We start from the raw sequence: 22,903 nt of genomic DNA, 5'->3' as shown, positions 1-22,903 counted from the left end.
TGCCTTGAAAATGTTGGGTGCCATGTTGGTTGCATCCTCTGCTCTCGCATCCATTGAAGCAGAGAGGTCCAGTTCTGCATTTAAGCCAAATCCCACCCCTCTCCATGCTGGTCCATGGGCAACATGGTCATCCCAAAAAAGCAAGTCAGTTTTCAGTGGGATTCCCTGAGGCAGCTCTTGCTGCTACTGACAAGTGCAGGGGAACCCCAAAAGCATCAGAGCCACCCAGAAAATATAGCTCCATCTCCATGCTCTAAATCAGCCTTCCTCAACCTGGGGCGCTCCAGATGTGTTGGACTGCATCTCCCAGAATGCCCCAGGCTGGGGCATTCTGGGAGTTGTAGTCCAACACATCTGGAGCGCCCCAGGTTAAGGAAGGCTCCTCTAAATGATTCACAGAGGCAAGAGCAGGGAGCCTTGGACTATTCTGGGGTTGCAAGGACAATCCCTGCCCATGGTGCTGGTTCCAGGTTTTTCAAGGCCTTTGGGTAAGGCCCTCCCAATGAGGCTCCTCCATCAGTGAGTTTACCTCCTCACTGCCATTGTCACTAACTGCTATTGCTCCTCATCATCTCTCTCTCTCTCTTTCTCTCTCTCTCTCATCATTGCTAGGACTCGACAGCCAGAGCACCAGGGAGCAAGGAGGCATCTACTACTTCTCCTTCTCTCCACCACCATTATCTGGGCCAAGGTGAGAGGCAGTTGAACAAGCAGCTTGCAATGATGAAGCCAAAGAGCAGGTCCAGGGGACTCTTGTCCTGTACCTCAGCAGGGACCCACCAACCTCAGCAAGCGCCCAACCATGCCTATCCTTGACGCTAGTCCTGCCCATCCAACTGATCTGGGAGCTGATAAAGAAAATGCAAAAGAACCTGACGGCACAGCTAAAGAGGACTCCTGGATTAGTCTGTGCTGGTTTTATTTCAACTGCTCAGTTGAACTCCAGAGGTGGAGAACCAACCGACAAAGGTCAAAGTGCTGAGTCAGGGTCAGGTTAGATCCTGGAATGGAGACTTGGCCTGGGCTCAGTTCAGTTACACGAATGCGCTGCAGGAAGCTTTGGGCTCATGTGCTCCGGCGTGGCCACGAGGAGGAGTTTGGAAGCCTTCACTTCTTTCCTTGGTCAATCACAGCTTACTGTAATCCTACCTTGACAAATTGTGGTTCTTGTGAATTACGGTTGTCGTTTTTAATGGTTTATAAATCTGGCTTGTTTCAACAAACCGTAGTGAAGATCAACCTCGGTTTAAAGTTCACATGTAAAATGCTAAATTGTGGTTAACTGAAAACAGACACAAAAACTTCTGATCATCTCACAGCTGCACCAGAGGAGAAGAGGTGAGGGTGTCACCCCGGGAAGAGTCTGGGGCCGTTCTGTAGCACTAGCTTCTGCTAAATCATGGGTTAGGATGATGATCAAATGAAGCTCCTATGACTTTCCCCAAAGTTCTAATGCTTTGGACTTGCATTGCTTTGCCATCTGTTCTCTGTTTCACATGAGTCCCAAGAACACTGCACTGGAAACGGAGAGGTGCGTTGGCTTCACTTGCTGTATACTTTTCCACATAAGAGATTTAATACACAGACACACACACCCCTTACCTGATTTAAGCGTAGTGTTGAGTACTGTTGCCATCAGCGCAGCAATAATGATAGAAGTATCAAACCTAGGAAAGATGGAAAGCAGCAGGTTAAAATAGAGGACCCATTAATTACTTAACCCATGATCTGCTGGGCTGCATGCTGTGCATGAGCTAATTTTGTTTTGTATAATCAACCTCTTATCATAGGTTGCTGCATGACGTATGAACCAAGACAGTTTGGGCTATTTGTGGGATAAACTAACCAAAGTTAACCTAAGAAATAATCGTAGGTTAACTTTGGATTGTTCAACCCATGAACAACCCAAACTGTTCTGGTTCATAAGTTATGCAGCAACCTATGATCGGGCCAGAGGTTGATCAGGCAAAGTGCCATGCAATCTGGCAAATTGTAGGTTAATTAACAGATGATTTGCTGCTGCTACTACATGCCAACTGAGTCATAGTGAACTCCTCTAAGACACCTGCCTATTACAGTCCAGACAAAGTTGAGTTTGTGCAGTGGAGTGCAAGGCCGAGCAATGAGTATGGGGTCTTCCAGGTCTATGGCTGGGAATGATGGGAGTTGTAGTCCAACACATCTGCAGAGCACCAAGCTGGGGGAAGGCTGGGCTAGAATGTGCTGACCTTCAGTCCTGCAGAGCAGTCCAATGGCCACTCCTAAAAGTATATCTCCAAATTCAACTCTCTGGAGGCCAGCAGATCCCATATCAAGTTAAGGAAGGAAATGTTTCTCCTAGTTTGGAAGGTACACCTTGCTTTTTTTTAAAAAAAGAACTGTTCCAAGGAGCTTCCATGTTGAACGATCTCCCATCACGGGATGCAAAGAAGAGAGGGAGGGACGGAGGAAAGGGAACCGGGTTTATTTGTAATGAGGACTGCCAAGGCAAAGGATGCACTTACCAGTTCCAGAACTGGTTTCTTGCAAAAAAGGTCCTGGGTTCATAGGTGTACACTTTCAGGAGGATCTCAATTATATACAGACAAAGGAATACCCACTCAGCATAGGAAATATATGGATTCTTCTCATCCAGGGCAATGAAGACAGCATTAATTAGTATGATTACATCATATACCCAAACAAATCCCCTGCAAGAGAAGGAAGGAGAAATTGATTTGCTAATCATCCACTGAACGGGTTAGTTTAAATAACTTTAATTTTGAAATTTACACAGTCGCTCAGCTGTGCGCCACCCAAGACAGGCATGTGGGCAGGTAGGTGGAAGTATTCTGCCGGTGGCCATCAGAGGCCAAAGGGCAAGTGATGCAGACTTACTTGTGCTGGACCATATTGCGTATGAACTGGCTGGGAGCAGAGTTGTACACATGGGGGAACCAGAGGGCCAAGGGATGGCTGCGGAGCTTCATAGTGATCACCTGTATATTCAAAAGATCGGCCAGACGTACAAAAGATTTTTTATCTGCAATACACAAAGCAGTAGAAGAAATTTCATTTTAGAAGCTGCTTAGGCCAACATTGAGCTATTAAGACTGTCATCACATAAAACCAAAAACAAGAAGAAATGCAATCTATATTTGATGAGGGGTTGGAGTTCATGTGTGGTGTGTATGTACACAATAGGGATGACAGAGGAATCTGGCTGGTGTGGGTGAGTGTGCACATGTGTGAAGTCACCTCGGCTCCCCAATTTTCAGCTCACTTTCCCGTGAGCAGGTCAGATTCAATCCACATTGAGTTGGGGCAGCTTGCGGATGATGGGATTTTAAACAATTATTGGCATAAAGCACTTTGCACAAATTACAGTCGTACTTTGCACAAATTGCATAAATTTCAGCCAAAATGTGTGCAATTTGCGTAAATTACCTTTGCGCAAATTACCACTGCGCAAATTTTATGAAGCACTCCCCCACACCTGAAAAAGTTCCCGGATTTTGGGAACAATCCCCTGGCTCAGTGCACAAATGCAAGCCGAGTTGGGGCGCTGTGGAAAACTGCTGGGCCCAAAAAGGGCCAGATTTCCTGGTGACGGACATCCCTAGTGTGCACACACGAGGGAGAATAATAGTGTGCTACTGCTTAGTGGAGTCTTTTGGCTAAATGCTCATCCAATGAGCTGCCAAAGATCCAATAGCGGTAGTCCTGAGTTAAGTAATAAATCTCAATTTACAACAGAAAGAGATGCCCAAAAGACTGTACTATTTCAGACTGTAGGCAAAATGTTGATAGGGGAAGGAGAACATTTTTTGAGGGGTCCACTATATTAAAAACTCCCGACACATATAACAGCTTGATAACAGGAACCAGAAAATCCAAACATATAACAGGGATTCTGGCCCACTTGCACTAGCTACCTATACATTTCTGTGCCTGATTCAAGGAGCTGGTTTTGACCTATAAAGCCTTAACAACGCAGCTTGGAACTGCAATAATTGATGGAGCTCCTCTCCTGGCGTGAACCTACCCACCTGAGGGCCTTCTCCGAGGGAAGCTCGGAAGGTGACAACAATGGAGAAGGCTTTCTCGGTGATCCCCCCCCCCCCCGATTATGGAGCAATTTCCCCAGTGAGGTCCATCAGGGAACAACGTTATCATCTTTTTGGTATCGAGTTAAGACCTTTCTTTATTCTCAGGCATTTCCAGCCTTAATCAGTCCTGGGATTTCTTATTGTTATTTGTTTCTGTGCAGTTGTGTGCATATCATACACACACACACTATATGTATTGTCTGTTTACATGTTTGTATGTAATGGTTTTTATATTATGTACAATAAACGTATTTTTAAGGTTTTTAATCTTTGTAAACTGCCCAGAGAGTATTGGCTTTTTTTTTTTAACGTTCACTGTTTTTTAACTTTTGTAAACCGCCCAGAGAGCTTCGGCTATGGGGCGGTATATAAATCAAATAAATAAATAAATAAATGATGAACAAAACAAACAGCTAGCTGAGCAGAGAACCGGGCTAGAAATTCTCCCCACCCCATTAGGCAAGTTCTCTTTTGTGGGAAGCATTCAAAAATGGTACCCACAGCTTCAGAGGTGGTGCAGTCCCCTACAGGATGGTGCATGTAGAGAAGGGGCTTAATATTCCATTCTCTATCTCTCTCATTCCACACACAAACCTGTATCCATCCCTCCTCCTCCTCGGTTCTGAAAACTTCACTTTGTTTGACTTGGGTAGTATTTCAGTTTTCTCCTTCTAGAAAGGGACTAATTAGTTTATTTTGGGGGAGTCTATATGAGCGGAAAGCCCCAGGGTGGCTCTGCAGTGGCGCTGTGTTGCTTACATGATGCAGAAGCCACTGCAGAGCCATCTCAGGGCACTCCCCTGAAGATCCAAAATAAAGAAGTCAGGGACTTACTCCAACTTTTCCCATTGCAACAAGGCGACGACAGCGCATCTGCATCTGTCAGCATGCCGGAGTCATGGCAGGGGACGTGGCCAAGCAGATGGCGACCCCTGATTGGTCACCATCTGCCCAGATAGGAAAAAGGGGGCGGGCCAGCAAACCGAATAGCCGCTGGAACGCCTCTGCGCTTCTCCGGCATGGAGAGAAGAAAAAAGATTTAAAACGTTTTTAAAAAAGAAGGGAAAAACAACAACATGGAGGGACATGTGGACATGCAGCAGTGCCCGTGTGGTGACGTGCAGTTGTGCGGTGGTCCATGGGCACGGCAGCGGCTCCTCCGATACAAATCCCACGCTGGCTCCTTAGCATGAGGACAACCTGCAGGAGCGCAAGCATGGGGTTTTGGGGGCTTGCAGTGCCAATGCGTCGTCATGAAGACAGCCCCCTGGTCTATGCATTCATGCACACGCCTGTTCCATCCCACTTATGCGTTAGTATGCAGTAAAAAAAAAAATCCCTCAAAAATATGCATACTGCAGAGAGATATTATATTAAGCAGTAGGCAAGTATCATTAAATAATACAAATAAGTATTTAAAATATGTCTTCTCACAAAATATGCATGTTTTCTAAACCTATGCATTTCTAAAACATGCATTTTGAAATGAGAACTGCACTGCAATCTTCGGAGGAGTGTGAAATGCTTAGGATAACTGTGCCCCGATCAGGTGTGGATCAGGACTATTTGCATGAGAATTCACAAAGATCAAGCGCCTCAAGCTCCGCCCACTCTGCTGTCGCCAGCTGCTACTCACCCACATTGCCCTTCTGCTCTTCATCAGATATTCTTAACAAGAGCTCTCTATGGGATGTGCTAATATCAGGCGCCACCAGTTTCACAAGAAGCTTCCACTGGTCTTCCTTCACGACAAAGTCTGCTCCCTCTTTGACCTTCAAGAGGTTGAAGGCTTCAATCATCTTGCGGCGCTTCATGTAAGCAAGTTTGCGGATCTCATTCTGGGAAATATAACAGGTTTTACTTTGAAAGAGGAACACAATGGGCCCGTTCAGAAGACACTTTAAACCATGGCCTTAACCATGGTGGTTAAGCCAGAAAGCCAGGCTGTGTTCAGCAGACACCTTAAACCATGGCTTTAACCATGGTGTAGGCTTTTTGCTTTATTTACCATGGTTAAAGCTGTGGTTTAAGGTGCCTTCAGAACAGGGCCAATGACAATAAACAAGACTTGCGGGAAGGCTCAGCAACATGTTCTGGAGCTTAGGGATAATGGAACTCAAGGTGGCTGCCTAAGCCAGTGTCTCCCAGTAATGGGGGCAGTTCCCTGTTGCTCACCCCGAAACTGAAGGGACTTCATGTCTTCTATTTCCAGCTTCCAGGTTGTGAGTGCCAATGCTCATCACCAAAACAGCTTCACCCGCACACAAGAGGGACTGATCAGCAGGCTTGGGAGAAGTCCTAAAAATCTTAGATAACTTCAGTGGGGGAGGAGCCTCAGGAACAGCCCAATAAGGGCCCAGATTGTTCCATGGCCACGGAATGCTGACAGGCTATTGGGGGTGGAGAGAGAAAGTGGGGACAATGCAATGGAGGGGTTGGAATCTTGAACAGCAACACTCCTAGAGATATGAATGTTTGGCAGGGTAGGTGGGTGGGGGACAGAAAAATTGAGGAGAAATTCTTTTCCTCCAAATTCTCCAGAAATTCCTGGAAAAGAACCTAGATTTAAAAATGAAACAAAAACGTATTTTCCGGTGTCTTTCCAGGCCTACACATCTCTAAGCACTCCACATTGCAACGTTTTGATGGTCTCACTTGTTTTAATTCTACATTCAAAATGTATGTACTTCTTTAATAAGCCCCTAAACAACAGGAAGACACATTCTTTTAAATGTAGGACACACCAGTTAATATTCCCTCCAGGATCCTGTTGTTGTTTATTCGTTCAGTCGTTTCCGACTCTTGGTGACTTCACTGACCAGCCCACGCCAGAGCTTTCTGTCAGCTGTCGTCACCCCTAGCTCCCCCAAGGTCAAGTCTGTCACCTCCAGAATATCATCCATCCATCTTGCCCTTGGTCGGCCCCTCTTCCTTTTGCCTTCCACTTTCCCTAGCATCAGCCTCTTCTCCAAGGTATCCTGTCTTCTCATTATGTGGCCAAAGGACTTCAGTTTTGCCTTTAATACCATTCCCTCAAGTCTGGCTTTATTTCCTGGAGTATGGACTGGTTTGATCTTCTTGCAGTCCAAGGCACTCTCAGAATTTTCCTCCAACACCACAGTTCAAAAGCATCTATCTTCCTTCGCTCAGCTTTCCTTATGGTCCAGCTCTCGCAGCCATAGGTTACTATGGGGAATACCATTGCGACCCTCCCCCTTTTCCAGGCAGCATTCACATTTAGTGGTGGGACCACGCTTTCTGGGCAAAAGTGATTCTCCTGGGATTCCTCTGCACCTTTAGTCTAAGAACCCCTTTGAGGAATGGCTAAAGTGACTGCCCCACCTCGCCCCGCCCACCAGCATCCGCTACCTCATTTTGCCTAACGGCAGGGCCGGTACTGCAAATAAATAAAATAGAATACCTACAACTGGGCTATCCTACCCACATGGCTGCGGTGACCAAGTAGTCCCAGAGTGACATGGAACAAAGCTACAGAAAGTAATTCTCATGATCACTTCAATGCCTTCAAGAACCATGCCTTCCCTATACAGAACTTACTTTTAAGTGTTTTCTGTAATTGTTGTACACAACAGCCAAGAAGACAGACATGAAGATGTAGGTGTTTATTATAATATAGACGATGAAGAACAGGCAATACCACCCACTGAATTCATAAGCCGGCATCCTATAGGAGAGAAACAGGATTGGTCACTACATATAGTATGGAGAATGCTTGAAGCTTTGGTACTTACAAAAATGTTAAAAAATGAATGCAAACTATTTCCAGAGACTTTGGTGGGTGTTGGATGAAGGACTTGAGAGCGCTCACACCACAATTTAAATATTCCTGAAAAAAAGAGCGTCAGAGGTAACATGAACCCAGTAGCAACTGGTGCTAATCTCTTTCCACTAAATGTTAAGCAAGTCAATGGAAATGCTTTTCCATACAGCACTATTTTTTTTTTAAAAAAAAATGATGTCACATTCATTCTAGTAAAAAGAACCTAGACATTACAAAGTCTAAAGGGTGGTAATAAACTTCTACCAGAGCTAATACTTGTGCTGATTTAATCTTATTCCAATATAATAGAAATGGTTCTCAGTTTTTTGGTAATATTATAAAAGGAGGATTTTCTCATCCCAAAGTATAAGAACGACAACGTCGTATCCAACTGTGTTTGGATATCATTGGTGGAATAGATTCCTTCTTTCCTCTGCAGTTCCTCCTCGCCCCCTCAAATTTGCTCTGGAAGACTGGGAGACATTCTGGATTTGAAGAGACGAGGGAGGAAGGGGAAGTTACTCACACAACGCTGGATCTCACCCAATCACAATACTTTTAACTTATTCATCAACATCATTTGCCAGCTCTCCCTGTGCCAAATTTCTATTGGAGGCAGCCGTTCCTGAGCAGGGGATTTTGCTGGAAGGATTGCAGCTGAAGTACCCTATTTCTTCGATTCTAAGACACACTTTTTTCCCCATATAAACATCTCTAAAAATGGGGTGCATCTTAGAATTGCAGGTGTGTCTTGGGTGTTTTTTTTTCCTGTTGGTGGTACTGAAATTAGTGTGCGTCTTACAATCGATGGTGTCTTACAATCAAAGAAGTATGGTAAATAAATTAGCAACCAAAGTTCTGTGCTGAGTTCTAATGCAAGGATTCAGACAAATTAATAGAAGTGAAGACGAAAGTAACCTCTACCCCAGTAATCCTCTGAACACATTTACACAGCACCACCGCTGAAAGCTACTGCGATTCTTAGGCCTTAGTAGACCTAAGGTTTATCCCAGGCAAATGGAGGGGTCATCCCTGCCTGTTCCTGGGATCCCCTGTGTGTCATTTAGGATGCACAGGGATGACCCAGGACAATCCCAGGATATAGGCCTGGTCTAGCCAAGCCAATGTCATACATGGGCTCCCCAGAGGGGTTAAACATGTGTGACTGACAGGGTCTGTTGCCTGAGTAACTGCCTCTCACCAATCTGCTGAATTTTATTTGTTTATAACATTTATGTACCGCTGAGTATAACAGAATCTCCCTGCCCAGCAAGAAGATCCCCTTCCCCCTTCAGTTCTCAATGGAAGAGGTGGATAGGTTTATGCTAGACCAGCCTTCCTCAATTCAGTTCAATTCAGATGTGCTGGATCTCAAGTCCTATCATGGATGGCCTATGCTGGCTAAGGATGATGGTAGATGTAATTGTGCCCACTCCCCATGCCCCAAATGCTCTATCATGTATTGTGAATTCTGGCCAAGGGACAGACAGAATTTATCTTACTATACAGTGAGGTTTTAAGTCTACCTCATTGCTTCTTCCTCTTAGTGAAGCCCAAAACAGACAAACTCCATCCCACCCCTGAGTTCTGAGCATAAGCCAGAAGAGTTGAGGGACAGAGGAGTTGTTGGTGAGACTGGGGAGCCAGAAATAAGCCAAAGCAAAGTCTGTGGAACCCTTTCTGTCCGGCTCCAGAGTTGAAAGGATTACATTTAAATGGCTCTCTCTACGGGGCCAAGCAAAAGCGTAAATACAGTTTCGTAGGAAGAAGTGACCCATGATGCTTCAGCTTTATTCATATGAGAACTTGCCACAGAAAAGAATCAAGGGAACGTAAGAGCCCTGCCGAATGAGACCAAAGGCTTATGGCAGTGTTCTTCACTGCAAGGCCTGAGGGACACTACCGGCTCCAGTCACCTCATGTGCGCCTCTCTGCCTTTGCTTTCGTTCACTCCCTCTTTTTTCGCAGTAGTGTCTCAATATCACCAGGGCTCCCCTAGCTTTATTTATGTATTTAAAGTCTTTTTAGTACTTAAAAGCACTTTAAATTAGGCTTTGCCTCATTGTTTGCTTTAGCAGTTGGAGGCGAAGGGGAAGTTGAATACGTGGGCGAGAGAGAGAGAGAGAAAGCAACATGGACATTTTGCAGTTCTGAGTAGAGCAGCATTCTTTCTCCACAATGAGGAAAAGATCCATCTCAATCCAAGGACTAACTCAGGCTGTTGGAATTTGACTTGGTGACTGATTGAGGCCTTGCTTGGATGTTATGGATGAGCATGGAGAGGAGAGGCCTGAAAAGGTGTTCAGCCAAATCCGGTGCACATCACTGCTGAGAGGAGGGGGAAGGGGGGAAGAGACGTTCCTCATGGTCTGGGAAAGGTCACTGAGTGGTCCTAGCATCCATGCTGGGAGCCAAGAGGCTCCTGCTTGAAAAAGAGTGAATACCACTGGCCAGAATTCTGTTCTTACTGTGGCCAACTAGATGCCTGTGGGATGCCCACAAGCAGGACGTGAACACAGCAGCCATCTCTTGCTGCAGTTTCTGAGCAACTGGTGTACATAAGCATACTGCCTCTGATGCTGGAGGCTGCATATAGCCATCAGGACTAGTAGCCATTGTCAACCTCATCTTCCATGAATTTGTCCCCCTTTTCAAGCCATCCAAAATGTTAGCCATCACAACATCTTGTGGTAGTGAGTTCCATAGTTTAACTATGCACTGCGTGAAGAAGCACTTCCTTTTATCTGTCCTGGGCAGGAATGGAGAATTGTTCAGGGGCAACCAGAGAGTAACTGAGCTCTAACCCTATGCTGTACTGCTATTTTAATGTATTTAGTCATTCCCTAATTTATTTATTTTTTACCCTTTTGTAAACTTGCACTGGGAAGGGTAATTGGCCATTGAATGGGAGAGTATAAAATTCAGAAAAATATAAATTAGATTGTCCTAAGTGGCGAGATTGGGTCTTTCATGTTGCCGGCAAATGTCCAACAACCCCAAGTCTGGAGAGAAGCAAATACCTACATGATGTCCGGGCTATTTGCCGTGGTCACCAGCACGTACATATCAAACACGATTTCAAGGAAATTTGAAAAATATGGCAAGCCTTCCACAGTCTTCAGGTTCCTAAAACAAAACAAAACAATTAAATAATACACCGGGCATGTCAGGGCAGAAGCAGAGGGTCCCAAATTCAATCTACAGCATGTTCAGGCAGGGCTGGAAAAAAACCTCCTGACTGAAACCCTAGGGAGCTGCTGCCAATCAGTGTCGACAACACTGGGCTAGAAGGACCAATTGTCTGATGGTGTAGAAAGCAACTTCCTGTGTTCCTAAGTAGCTGTTTAGCTAAAGAGGACCCACCCACCCACAAAGTAGCTGCAGGGCCCCGATCTAGAATGGACTGAAGACTGGGGTCCCACATCAACTTCCTGCCAAAATCCCCACTTTGCCTGCTGCTGCTGTTTACTGCAAACGGCACCTTCTCTGGGAAAATAACAGACAGCGGCAATTTTCAGAAGGAAACTGGGGCGGGTTCATATACTAAGGAAAGGAAAGGAACCTCTTTTGCAAGCACTTGAGTCATTGCTGACTCCTAGAGGGACGCCTGCTTTCGCTGACGTTTTCTTGGCAGACTTTGTAGCGGGGTAGTTTGCCATTGCCTTCCTCATATACTAAATTGGGGCCAAATCCTAAATCGGAAGTACATTCTCAATCCAGGGCCCATAGCTGCTTTTTCTTCAATATAGGGATGGCCACTTTAAGTATGCTTTTTAAAAAGAAAAAGATTGGGAATAAAGCAACACGTTGGAGGACTTTAAGGGTACTGTTGCCGAAATCCCACTTTCTGAACCCGGGCAGCCTTTGAACATCCTTCCCTAATCTGGTGCCCTCCAGATGTGTTGGATGGCAGCTCCCATAATTCCTAGCCAGCATGGCCAATGGCAGTCCAACTCATCTGTAGTCCAATGCAGGCAACACATCCGGAGAATCCCAGCTTGGGTAAGGTCGAGCCAGAATCTGCTGTGAAAGAGAAACCTGTCACAAGAGGCCATCCCATAAGCATCAGCTGGCACCACGGAGAGTCACACCTCTTCATGCCTCTCGTCCCCACCACTGCAGGAAAAACTCCCCAGCTCAGTGGCACTCTTTCTGCCCTCCAATCCCCATGAAGCCTTGGGGAAGCAGAAAAATATTACTTGCAAGATGCCCACTTTACACTCCTGTCCAGGCTGCCTGGGAGTAGGTGGGTGGAGGAAGGTCCTCCCTCCACCCCATCCTTGTTACACTGTCACCATGTATTTCATGCACAGCTCTTCTCCTTTCTTTCTCTGCATTCTTTCTGCTTTGGTTGTTAATATTTCCATGGGTAACTGCTGTGGGTGTTGATGGGATGATTGATCATGTCACCTCTGCATTGGAAGGCACTGGGTTTATTTTCCTGATATTTTTCTTTTCTCCTCAACTACTCAGAGCTGGAGTCAGAAGACGTCATGGATGTGTATGTTTTTTAAAATAAATAAATAAAATAAAATAGAACCACAAGATCCACCAACTCCAAAACAATGGCTGGACATCCACCAAGAATTAAGGAACAGAGTGCCTCTGAGCATATACTTAGCCCAAAAATTTGTGATCAGTACCAGAAACCAGCTCACAGGTCCTTTTACACACACAAAAATCTACCCCTGATTAATTGTTCTGTTTTAGCAACCTATTTTTATTTTATTTGTTTGGTGGGGAGAGACACATTTTAGTTGTTTCTATTATAAGACAATGGAGAGGCAGAAGCCCTGGACGATCTGCTACAAATCCCCTGAAGAATTACCTGTAGACCCTAATCAACCTTCTGCTGGCACCCTTACCTGTCCCCAAAGAGCTTCAAGGCCATGAGGGAAAACATCAGGACGCTGAACATGAACAGCAGGAAGACGTAGGTGATCTCGGGCAGAGTGTTCCGGATGCTACGGAATGCTCGCCGGATCTGCCAAGAAGCAGCAGGCTTTCCTTAAGAGCAGAAGTAAACAGTACCTATATTCCATCAGCATCTCCAACCCACCCACACATCATGGCTTCCACCTTTGCAAGCGGAGGTGATCCCATCAGCAAGCAGGCCTATATGCCTCTATTTTTGCCTGGGTGCAGCAACGTCTGGGCACCCTCTAAGCAGTCACAAAGTTGAGATTTTTCAGATAAACTGGGAGAAGAGAAATGAGTTGGAAGGAGAAAAAAGCCCTCGGGTCCACAGAACTGCTTCAGAGTCGTTTATTAAAATGTCAATGAAAATCCAAGCAGCTTTCAGCTGGCCCGAATTCGATTTTATGGCATGCAAAGGTCCACACAGTCTAACTGACATCTTGGCCCTGTGGGGAAGAAGAAAGAGCAAGGGGGACAGGAGCAGGCAGAGGAAACATCAGGGCCTGCTCCAGTTGTATTCTTGTTTTGTTCAAGAATAGCGAGGGACATAAAATCCTTGGGTTAGGGTAGGGACTGGAAAAGGTTTGTGTGTTCTTTTGGAAATATTCAAAACACCTTTTTTTCTCTCTCTCTGCCAAGGATTTTTTTGAAAATGTGGAAAAAGATATCTCCCCTAAGTTTTTGCCTCCCCTCATTTTTTTGATTACCCCCACCCTCAGGCCTTCACATCTCTAATTAATACCAGTCCCCCCACCCCTCGGGCCCACCATAAGTGAGTATAACTTGTAGAATGATTTAATTGTTAATCTTGTTCCTTTTGTTCCTGCTGGCCAGGGCTCTGAGGGAGAGTATGGCCCAGTTCAAACATGCTTAACTGAAGTGGTACTTATTTTTTTTACATTTTCAAAGAGGGTCTACATGCGAACAGCCTACCATGCCTTCTGCAAGATGGCACGTCTTTCGCACTGAACCAGGAGATCTGTGGGATTCCGCAGCACTTTTCAACTAAAAACTACCCTCTGTGCAGTGCAAATACACAAGGGTTCTATAACCCCATTCAGAAAAATGCCAGATTATCCTTGGTAAGGGAGAAAATACAATAACAGTTGCAAAGCACGGGAGAGACTCTGGACGATGGCATCATGTGAAGGACCCACAAACTACCCTGAGTGAGGAATCGCAAGCACACAGTAAAGACCTCTTGTAGGAAGGCTCATAGTGCAGAAGGAACAAGTGGCATATGCACTTCCTGTGCCACTCATGTCTGGCATACACCTTTTCTAGTTGTCCTGCCTAGAAGTACAAGTTCCTAATTCATATCCCGAGGAGAAGAGAGGCAAAAAGTCATGCAGAGAAATAGAAATTATTTATTTATTTCCTGTACTTTAAAAATGCCCAGAAATGGAGCTTCCTGTTGCTTGCACCCCACTCTTGCATCTGAGGCTATTCATAGCTGCTTCCTTTCACCTCATGCAAGATTCCCAGCTCCCTCCTCCCCCTATTTTCAGGGACCCCCAGATATCTTACCTCATGCTTCAGCTTTCCCAAAGCCAGGCCAGGCTTAAGCCTGCCTGTTTGCATAGAGGAGAGAAAAAGCAGGAAATGGTTTCAAGAGGGAGAGATGGAGAGATCTCTGGAGAAGACAGACAATTAAGAAAATTGAAGCAAGGTCCCTTTCCCCTTCTACTTGTATGTTAGTTTAACTAGGCGGTCTTTCTGAAAGAAGATTGATGGGCACAAAGACACCCACACAAGCCTCTTACCTGTCGACTTTCTGCAAAGTTTATTAAGAAGATGGGTCGCATAGGCCTGGACCACCGGACGCTACGAATGCTTGAGATTCTAAGAGCCCCGTAGATAATTATGTCAATCAAAGTCATCTAGGGAGGGGTGGCGGAGGAGAGAAAAAGCCATTGAAATTTAAGGCACTGTGCTGCACAGACAGCTTAACAGCAGTTTGTATTCTGCTTATCAGAAAAGACGGGCCAAAAATACTCATGGATTTGAGTTTCATGCTTGAGATAACACTGAGAACTTTGGGAATGTTCAGCCAGGTGCCATGGTTGTTGCAGCTGGTGACCAGGTTAGGGAAGGGCAGCTTAAACCTGGTGCCCTAGCACACCGCACACCATGACCATTCTGTGCATTGCTCCCAGGTCACACAGGATTGCAGTCTAAAAGGTCCTACGGGACTTATAAGTGAATTTCACCTGTCAAAAAATTACTTCTTGGTTTTGAATATCAATCACAGACCCAAGGGCTGATTCAGAAAATGGTTGCCACAGGGCCACTTGCCCATTTACAACATGGCTGCCCTGGTGGGCATAGCCAGTCACAAAACACCCATTTCCCAGAAAGCAAAGTGGTGAGGTTAAAAGGAAAGTAACTTGCCAAAGGAGCTAATTGCAAGGCAAAGGTGGGGTTTGACTTCCAAAGCACAAAACCACACTTTTGAACCGAATGGAGATGGTGCTGGAGGGCAGCACATTGCTTTGCAGCAGGGCCACCTTCCAGCTGGATGCCAATTTGGTCAGACTTAGAGTAGACCCACTGAGATCGATGGGGCTTCACTGAGCTATGGGCAACACCGCTACAAGGCCATAAGCTACAACTGACCAGGATTGTTATCATGATGCAAATGTTCTTTGTATCCTTCCAGAACACGAGGCGAGGGGTGACTTGGGCAAAATGGACGAGCCTTCCAAAGAAGACCAAGAGGCATAAGACTTCAATCAGCGAGGTAACCTGTTGAACGGAAGAAGAGAGTGGATCAGAACACAAGGAAAGACATGCTAGGTGAGACCAAAGGCCTATAGGAACATAGGAAGCTGCCTAATACTGAGTCCGAGCACTTGTCCACCAAGCCCAGCATTGTCAACACTGACTGGCAGCAGCTCTCCGGGGTTTCAGGCTAGTTTTCACCCCAGTGCTACCTGGGAGATGCTGGGGGTCGAACCTGGGACCTTCTGCATGCAAAGCAGATGCTCTACCAACGAGCCAGGGCCACCTCCGAAGTCTATCTGGTCCAACATTCTGTTCCCACAGTGGCCAACCAGATATCTATACAAAGGCCACAAGCAGGACATGGGGGCAATAGTACCCTTTCACTCATGTTCCCCACCAAATGGTATTGAGCACCATACTGCCTGCCTCTGACACTGGTGGCAGCCTTTAGCCATCACAACTAATAGCCTTTGATAACCTTTGTGGCCATGAACGTTTCTAATCCCCTTTTAAAGCCATCCAACTAATTTATAAAAATAAATTTTCATTAATCATGATTGTGTTTAAGTTGATCATTTCAGATTATTATTATTATTATTATTATTATTATTATTATTATTATTATACATTTCGATACCACTCCACATTCAAAGCTTACTGGGCAGTTTACAAAGATTAAAAACTATTAAAATATAATATACGTTTTAAAAAGACATTTACATAAATATACACAGACAGACAGTACGCACATAGATAGCATATATCTAAAAACAACCTTTGAGCAATCAACCATAAAACAAATCCAAGACCTGATTGAAACTGATCCTATGATGCCAAATGCTTGAGGAGAGAGAGGGCTTAACCTGGTGCCAAAACGAGAACCATGTTGGCACTAGGCGGGTCCCATCGGGGACATCATTTCATAATTGGGGGGCGGGTGCCCCCGAGAAGGCCCTGCCTTGCTGTACCCTTCTGAGACTCCCTGCTTTGATCCACCTACACACACTGTTTCCAGCTTCCAACTTCAGGACGGCATTGTTACCCATTATATTTTGTCCATGTGCTTACCAAGAAAGGGAATGGGTACACGGCAGGCTCTTCAAACACTGCGAGGGCAAGGTCCACGAAAATGAAGAAGTAGGTGGCAGCTTGCATAGCCCTGTGGTTATAGAGGTAGTAAAGCCTGGGAAGGGAAGAGTCATCAAATGAGTGAGAATGTCATTAGAAAAGCAAGCAGCAGCCAGGCATCCCTCCGTCATGCCTGGAGCCAGCGGAGAACTCCCTTCCCTCCTGCTACCAACTGTTGCTGCTGAGGCCATCAGAGGGAAAGGAAGCAGCAGCCAGCAGCCCTCCATTGTGCCTGGATCTGTATGAGGTTATGAGAGGGAGAGGAAGAGGACCAGCTGAACTTTGCCACTACAGCCTACATTTCCTTTTTTCGTCCCCTCCTCCCTCTCAATCCCCTTTCCTGTTGTGTCATGTCTTTTAGATTGTAAGCCAGTGGGGCAGGGACTGTTTTAAGAAATAGTTTTGTAAGCCACCTTGAGAACCTTTTCGGCTAGAGCAGCCTTCCTCAACCTGGGGCGCTCCAGATGTGTTGGACGACAACTCCCAGAATGCCCCAGCCAGCTCTGTTGGCTGGGGCATTCTGGGAGATGCAGTCCAATACATCTGGCGCGCCCCAGGTTGAGGAAGGCTGGGCTAGAGGGTGGGATAAAATGCTATAATAAATAAACTTGATTTAAGCAAATCTGGAGCTCCATCACACCTTCTGTTTTCCCCCCAGGTTGTCCTCACACTATCCACCTCCGTTTCGACAGTGCGTCTGCGCTGATCACTTTCATGTGTGTGCGTTGTTGTGCTATTTCAGCTCGTACATCGGGCTCTGTCTCCTCCCTTCTCCTTCCCCCCTTGAAGTTCATTGGTTGTTGTGGCTGGGAGGGACTTTGAGATGGACGTGGGTTTCTTCCCTCGCCCTAATTCTTATTTTATCATGGTTTTTTATTTGTATTTCTGTACAAATGCAATTGAATGCAACTCTGGTAGGCTGAAATGGTGTAATGCTGTAAGGGATTAGGGCAAGTCAAGCCTTTGCATGTCCACAAACTGGTTTACCTATCCTTGCTTCAACTAAGTATTGTTGCACTGTAAAACTTAGGAGAAAGTGGGGGGTGGGAAGAGAGAAAAAGAACACACAATGCTTTCCCTAGGATTCTTATAAACGGAGTTGGAGGACCAAAAGTATGATGTACTGACTCAGCGAACTCCGTAACAACGATCCAGCAGGCGTTCCCAAGGAGAATGATGAGGAAAGAAAATTGAAATGGCACACTGGTGGAGAACCACCCCACCCTCTGCTTTCGTCAGTGACACCACCCTACACACACGCCATTCCAGACACACACCCAGCAGAAAAATCGGGACAAACTGAAATAGCATCGAAAAGGAAATTACACAGGAACAGATATTATTGCCATGGAGAAAAGGACCGGACTTTCCTCATCCCAAAATAAATTGGAAGAGGAGGGGGAAACAGCGCAATCACAGCAGGATGGGTACGACGTCATGCGAGTGCTGTGTTGCAAAACCGGACACCAGGCATGTCGAGAGTGCTTTAAAACACTGGTGTGATGGAGCTCTATGTTGCAGTGGCAGCGGCAAGGAAAATGTTTAGCCCAGGATTAGGCAACCCGGTGTCCTCTAGATGACTTGAGAGCTCATATAAGCCCTAACCAGCATGGCTGAGGGGCAGGGATTTGTGGGAGCTATAGTTGGAAAACATCTGGGAACACCAGGTTGCCTATGCCTAAATTGGTATTCTAAACCATCAGAAGGCCCCATTCTTCAGTTTTTAGAAGTCAAGGAGATGTGAAGTCTCGGGTAGCCTTCCCCAACATGGTACTCTCCAGATGTGTTGGACTGCAATTTCCAGCATCCTCCAGCCATCCATGCTGGGAGATGCTGGGAACTGGAAGTCCAAGACATTTGGAGGGCACCAGGTTGAGAAAGGCTGGTCTAGGGACCCAATCTTGATGGTGACTGGAGATTTTCCTCTGGAGTTAGCACCAGAAATAGATCTTCACTGAGGGACTGAAATTTTCACTGCACCCCAACCAGCCACGCTATACTTTTCAAAGACCTTGAATTCCTGTTTGCTATGGATTTGGACCCATGTAGTGTGGAGATACGAAAGAAGCTATGTAGGGGTTATTGTTGTTCCTCTCTGGCACACATTCAGTATTGGCAGACCATACTGAGATGTGCTGAGGACAATGATAAGATAGGCCTTGCTAAGGAACATCTTGGCACTGGCTAACCATGCCAAGAATGTGCTGATGCAAGACCCACAGAGAATACAATACAGTACTGAAGGCACCATGATCACGCGTTTCCTTAACCCTTATATGGTATATTCATGCTGAACACACACTAACAGCACCTTCTGTGCACCAGGTAATCATGCATTAACATGCTGTACGCAACAACCAATCATAACTTGTAAACAAGAAATGTAACCACTTAGTTCTTAATAAAAACCAGGACGGGGCCGCCTGTTTGGGATGCCTCATCTTCATGCAGTTGGACTCCTTGCCAGTTATTTACCACATCTGGTGACCCCGACGTGATCGGATCCAGGAAACCCCCTGCTCATCGGCTGGAATAGCCTTGGTGCACCTCAGCGTTACAACGCTCCCTTATCGTGAGTATGGGGGGGGGGGGAATTGTCAGCTCCGCAGAAGCTTCATGCACAAGAGCTACATAAAATTTTAAAAGAGCAAGGTTGTACAACTGTATCCCTCAGTCATGTAAGTGACCTAGTAAATGAAATAGGGTTGCAATGCCCTTGGTATCCTGAGGCAGGGACACTTCAGCTCACAGATTGGGTAAAAATAGGTACACACCTATATAATGAACCACAAGCTCCCATACAGCACTTGTTGCTGTGGCAGCGATGCAAAGATGCGCTGGAGAAGGTAGGAACCGAGGCATCCTCCAGCTCATTATCTTTTATCGCTCCCATTTCTCAAACATCACTCCCATATCCCCAGTTATTGCCTCCTGCATCAGCTTCACAGCTGAGAGGAGAAGAAGCAAATAGTGAAGTGTTGCCAAAACTTAGTAAAGTCCGTGAGGCTTTTGAGGAGGAAAAGAGGAAAGTAACATTAACCTCGGATGAGCTGTTTGAAGGTCTTAATAACTTTCCTTCAGCTTATCCTATAACCTCACATCAAAATGACCAAGGACAGGTAGTTGTCAATTGGACATCATTGCCTTATTCAGTACTTAGAGAATTGAATAAAGCTATTCAAGAGACAGGCATATGCTCTACTTATGCCCAAGGCATGGTGGAGAGTATTGGCAATGGATACACTATGCTTCCTCAAGATTGGAAAGATTTATTTCGCATGATCCTAAGTCCAGCCCAATATGTAGTTTGGGACAGTGAATATCGAAAGGAGTCGCTCCATATAGCCCTTAGCTCTAAAGAAGTGATAACAGCAGAGCAGTTGTATGGCAGTGGACAGTTTGCAGGGATAGAGGCACAGGCGCAACTACCTATGCCTACCTTTCAAGCCATTAACCGCTGCATCATAAAAGCATTTCAAAGGGTGCCAGTGTCTGGAAAACCCTCAAAATCCTTTACTATCACACACCAAGGACCTAGTGAGCCTTACCATCAATTTATAGACAGGTTAAAGGAAGCCTTGCAGAGACAAATTGACAATGAGGAGCTATTAATTGGCTCAGACCTTACTGCAAGCTCACAACTGATGAACTTTCACCTTTGTTTGCCACCCTAAAACAAGGCAAACACCCAGCTGATAAAATTTCTTTAACCACTAATCAACTGCACGTTTTGTCCTTAGTAAATGAACGTTTAAAAGAAATTTGGGTAGATCGCCAAGTGTTAGATCAACCTTGTCAAGTTCTTATACTTACATGGTTAAGTCAACCATATGCAATTATTACACAGACACAAATTGAAACCTGTGACACTCAGTTCAGGAGTAGACCTTGCAACACTAAGACCTGCAATCGTCACACACACATACTTGAATGGCTGTATCTCAGTCATAGCCCTAGCTGTACAATCTCTACAAAATCAGTTATGTATGCCAATCTGATTATTAAAGCTCGAGAGCGTACAAGAGCACTTTTAGCCCAAGATCCAGAAACTCTGATAGTTCCCATGCCTCTTCAGATGTGGGAACGATCAGTGTCATTTTCTGAAGAATTGCAAGCTGCCTTAGCAGGCTTTGTAGGACAAGTTACATATCATATTCCTTCTGATCCTTGACTGCAATGTTTAAGTCAATTGTCTGTTAAAATCAGGCCTTTACAAAATGACTTCCCTATTAAGGAAGCCCTTACTATTTACACTGATGGAAGCCCAAAGAGAGGAGTAGTGGCCTGGAAACAGGAAGATCATTGGAAAACCATGTTCACACTGCCCCAAAAATCACCTCAAAGAGCTGAACTAGCTGCAGTTATTTTGGCCTTCCGCACATTTCCTCAAGCACTAAACCTAATAACAGACAGTTTATATGTTAACAATGTAGTACGTGGTCTTCCAGGAAGTTATGTAACCCCAGTCACAGATAAGAACCTTTTAGGTCTCTTTCTAACCTTGCAGACTCTGTTGGCTCATCGCACCAATGAATATTTTATTGCTCACATCCGTAGTCATCAACCCTTCCCCGGGGAGATCTCCACTGGTAATCAAGTGGCTGATCAATCCCTTCGAACTCTAGCTGTGCAAAAACTAACTCCATGGGAAAGTCATGCGTTTCATCATCAAAATGCTAAAGCTTTAGCAAAACAATTTCAATTGCCATTAGATCAGGCTTGTGCCATTATTCAATCATGCCCACAGTGCACAAGGGTACATTCAGCCCCTGATATAGGTGTCAATCCTCGCGGCACAGTAGCCAATGAGCTATGGCAAATAGATGTTACTCATTTTAATCCTTTCACTCCATGGAAATACCTTCATGTGTCAGTTGACACTTACTCAGGATATATTTGGGTCACATGTCAAAAAGGAGAAAAAACAAAACATGTAATTAATCATTGCATTAGAAGTTTCTCAGTAATGGGAATTCCTTCGGCCTTAAAAACAGATAATGGACCTGCTTATTGCAGTACTTCTTTTGCACAGTTTTGTGAAACCTGGCAGGTTACACATACTTTTGGCATTCCATATAATTCTACTGGTCAAGCTATTGTTGAACGCACCAACTGTACCTTGAAAGAGCATTTATACAAACAAAAACAAAAAGCAGGGATCCCCATTGGTTTGGGCTCCCGCCAGGAATGGCTGGCGAAAGTGTTGTTCACTATTAACCATTTGAATGTTCTCCTACCAACTAATACTATCTGATTACAACAACATTTCCAAATGCATACCCCTTTGCCGCAGCCGCTGGTTACGTACTGGCAGCTACCTAATCCTGTCTGGCACGGCCCTGTCCCCTTGATCACTTGGGGTCGGGGTTATGCTGCTGTACTTACTCCAACAGGACCAGTGTGGGTTCCAGCACGGTGTGTGAAGCCCTAGAAAGAGCATGTCGTGGCATCAAGGATTGACCAACCCGATTCCAGAATTCTCCCTACAACTCCAGGAGGACCCCCTGAAAGCACGTGGCAGGGCGCGCGTCCAAAAACATAAACCAACATGGGGAGAGATAAAGGCGTTATCTCTCCAAGCTCAAAAATTATTGGAACAACAGCATGTTGATCCAACTCCAGAGAATTTTCTAGTTGCTGCATTTGCTTGCTTAAATGCTAATTCTTTGCTGACAATAATTCTGTTATTTAGCTGTATAACTTGTCCAGTTATAAGCACTCCACTACATGATAGAATGCAGTACAATGTATGGATAAAGTTAGCAAAAATATTAAACACCACTGATTTCTGTCTTACTGATGCTCCAGATATGCATGGATTACTTAGTACATGTCTCATTCCCATATGCAAAGCTCCTGGTTCTCTTGGTAATGTTACTGGGTTGAGTAAATTTCTGAACTTTAGTGAAATTCATTATCACACCATGGCCCAATGGGGAATTGCTACATACCAGTTACCCCAAGATGCTATACAGTTATACACCCCATATGTTGTAAACCACAAGAATAACACATGTGCTAAAATGGTAAATTGCTCTATTCACTAAAAGGTTGTTTGTCCCCAGGGCCTTCTTTGTGGAATTGTTCAAAGATAGAAAGTGTAACAAGTAACTATGGACACATTATATTGCCAATTGGATGGTTTTTCACATGTGGGTCTCGTACTTATAATTATGTACCAGCTAATATAACCTTAACACAATGTTGTCTTCATCGCTTGACAGTGATTTTACCACCTCGGCCTACTAAAAGCACTCGACAGAAA

General features: G+C 45.2%; 1 protein-coding gene across 1 annotated transcript in view; it reads right to left on the bottom strand.

The window, feature by feature from the left end:
• LOC134397341 (two pore calcium channel protein 1-like) overlaps window positions 1-22,903 on the bottom strand; it is a 59,648-nt gene that overhangs the window by 12,102 nt on the left and 24,643 nt on the right. Inside the window, exons 3-12 of the mRNA XM_063123912.1 lie at window positions 16,579-16,693; window positions 15,403-15,531; window positions 14,550-14,666; window positions 12,735-12,853; window positions 10,894-10,995; window positions 7,647-7,773; window positions 5,725-5,926; window positions 2,878-3,022; window positions 2,505-2,690; window positions 1,603-1,667 (exon numbers count right to left, since the gene is read on the bottom strand). Coding sequence (XP_062979982.1) covers window positions 1,603-1,667; window positions 2,505-2,690; window positions 2,878-3,022; window positions 5,725-5,926; window positions 7,647-7,773; window positions 10,894-10,995; window positions 12,735-12,853; window positions 14,550-14,666; window positions 15,403-15,531; window positions 16,579-16,693 — 1,307 coding nt within the window. The remainder of the gene's footprint in view (window positions 1-1,602; window positions 1,668-2,504; window positions 2,691-2,877; window positions 3,023-5,724; window positions 5,927-7,646; window positions 7,774-10,893; window positions 10,996-12,734; window positions 12,854-14,549; window positions 14,667-15,402; window positions 15,532-16,578; window positions 16,694-22,903) is intronic.

The sequence above is a fragment of the Elgaria multicarinata genome, chromosome 4, assembly GCF_023053635.1.
Source record: "Elgaria multicarinata webbii isolate HBS135686 ecotype San Diego chromosome 4, rElgMul1.1.pri, whole genome shotgun sequence".
Classification (NCBI taxonomy): domain Eukaryota; kingdom Metazoa; phylum Chordata; class Lepidosauria; order Squamata; family Anguidae; genus Elgaria; species Elgaria multicarinata.
The sequence above is the reverse complement of the archived record's forward strand: the minus strand, read 5'-3'. Positions and strand labels throughout refer to the sequence as shown.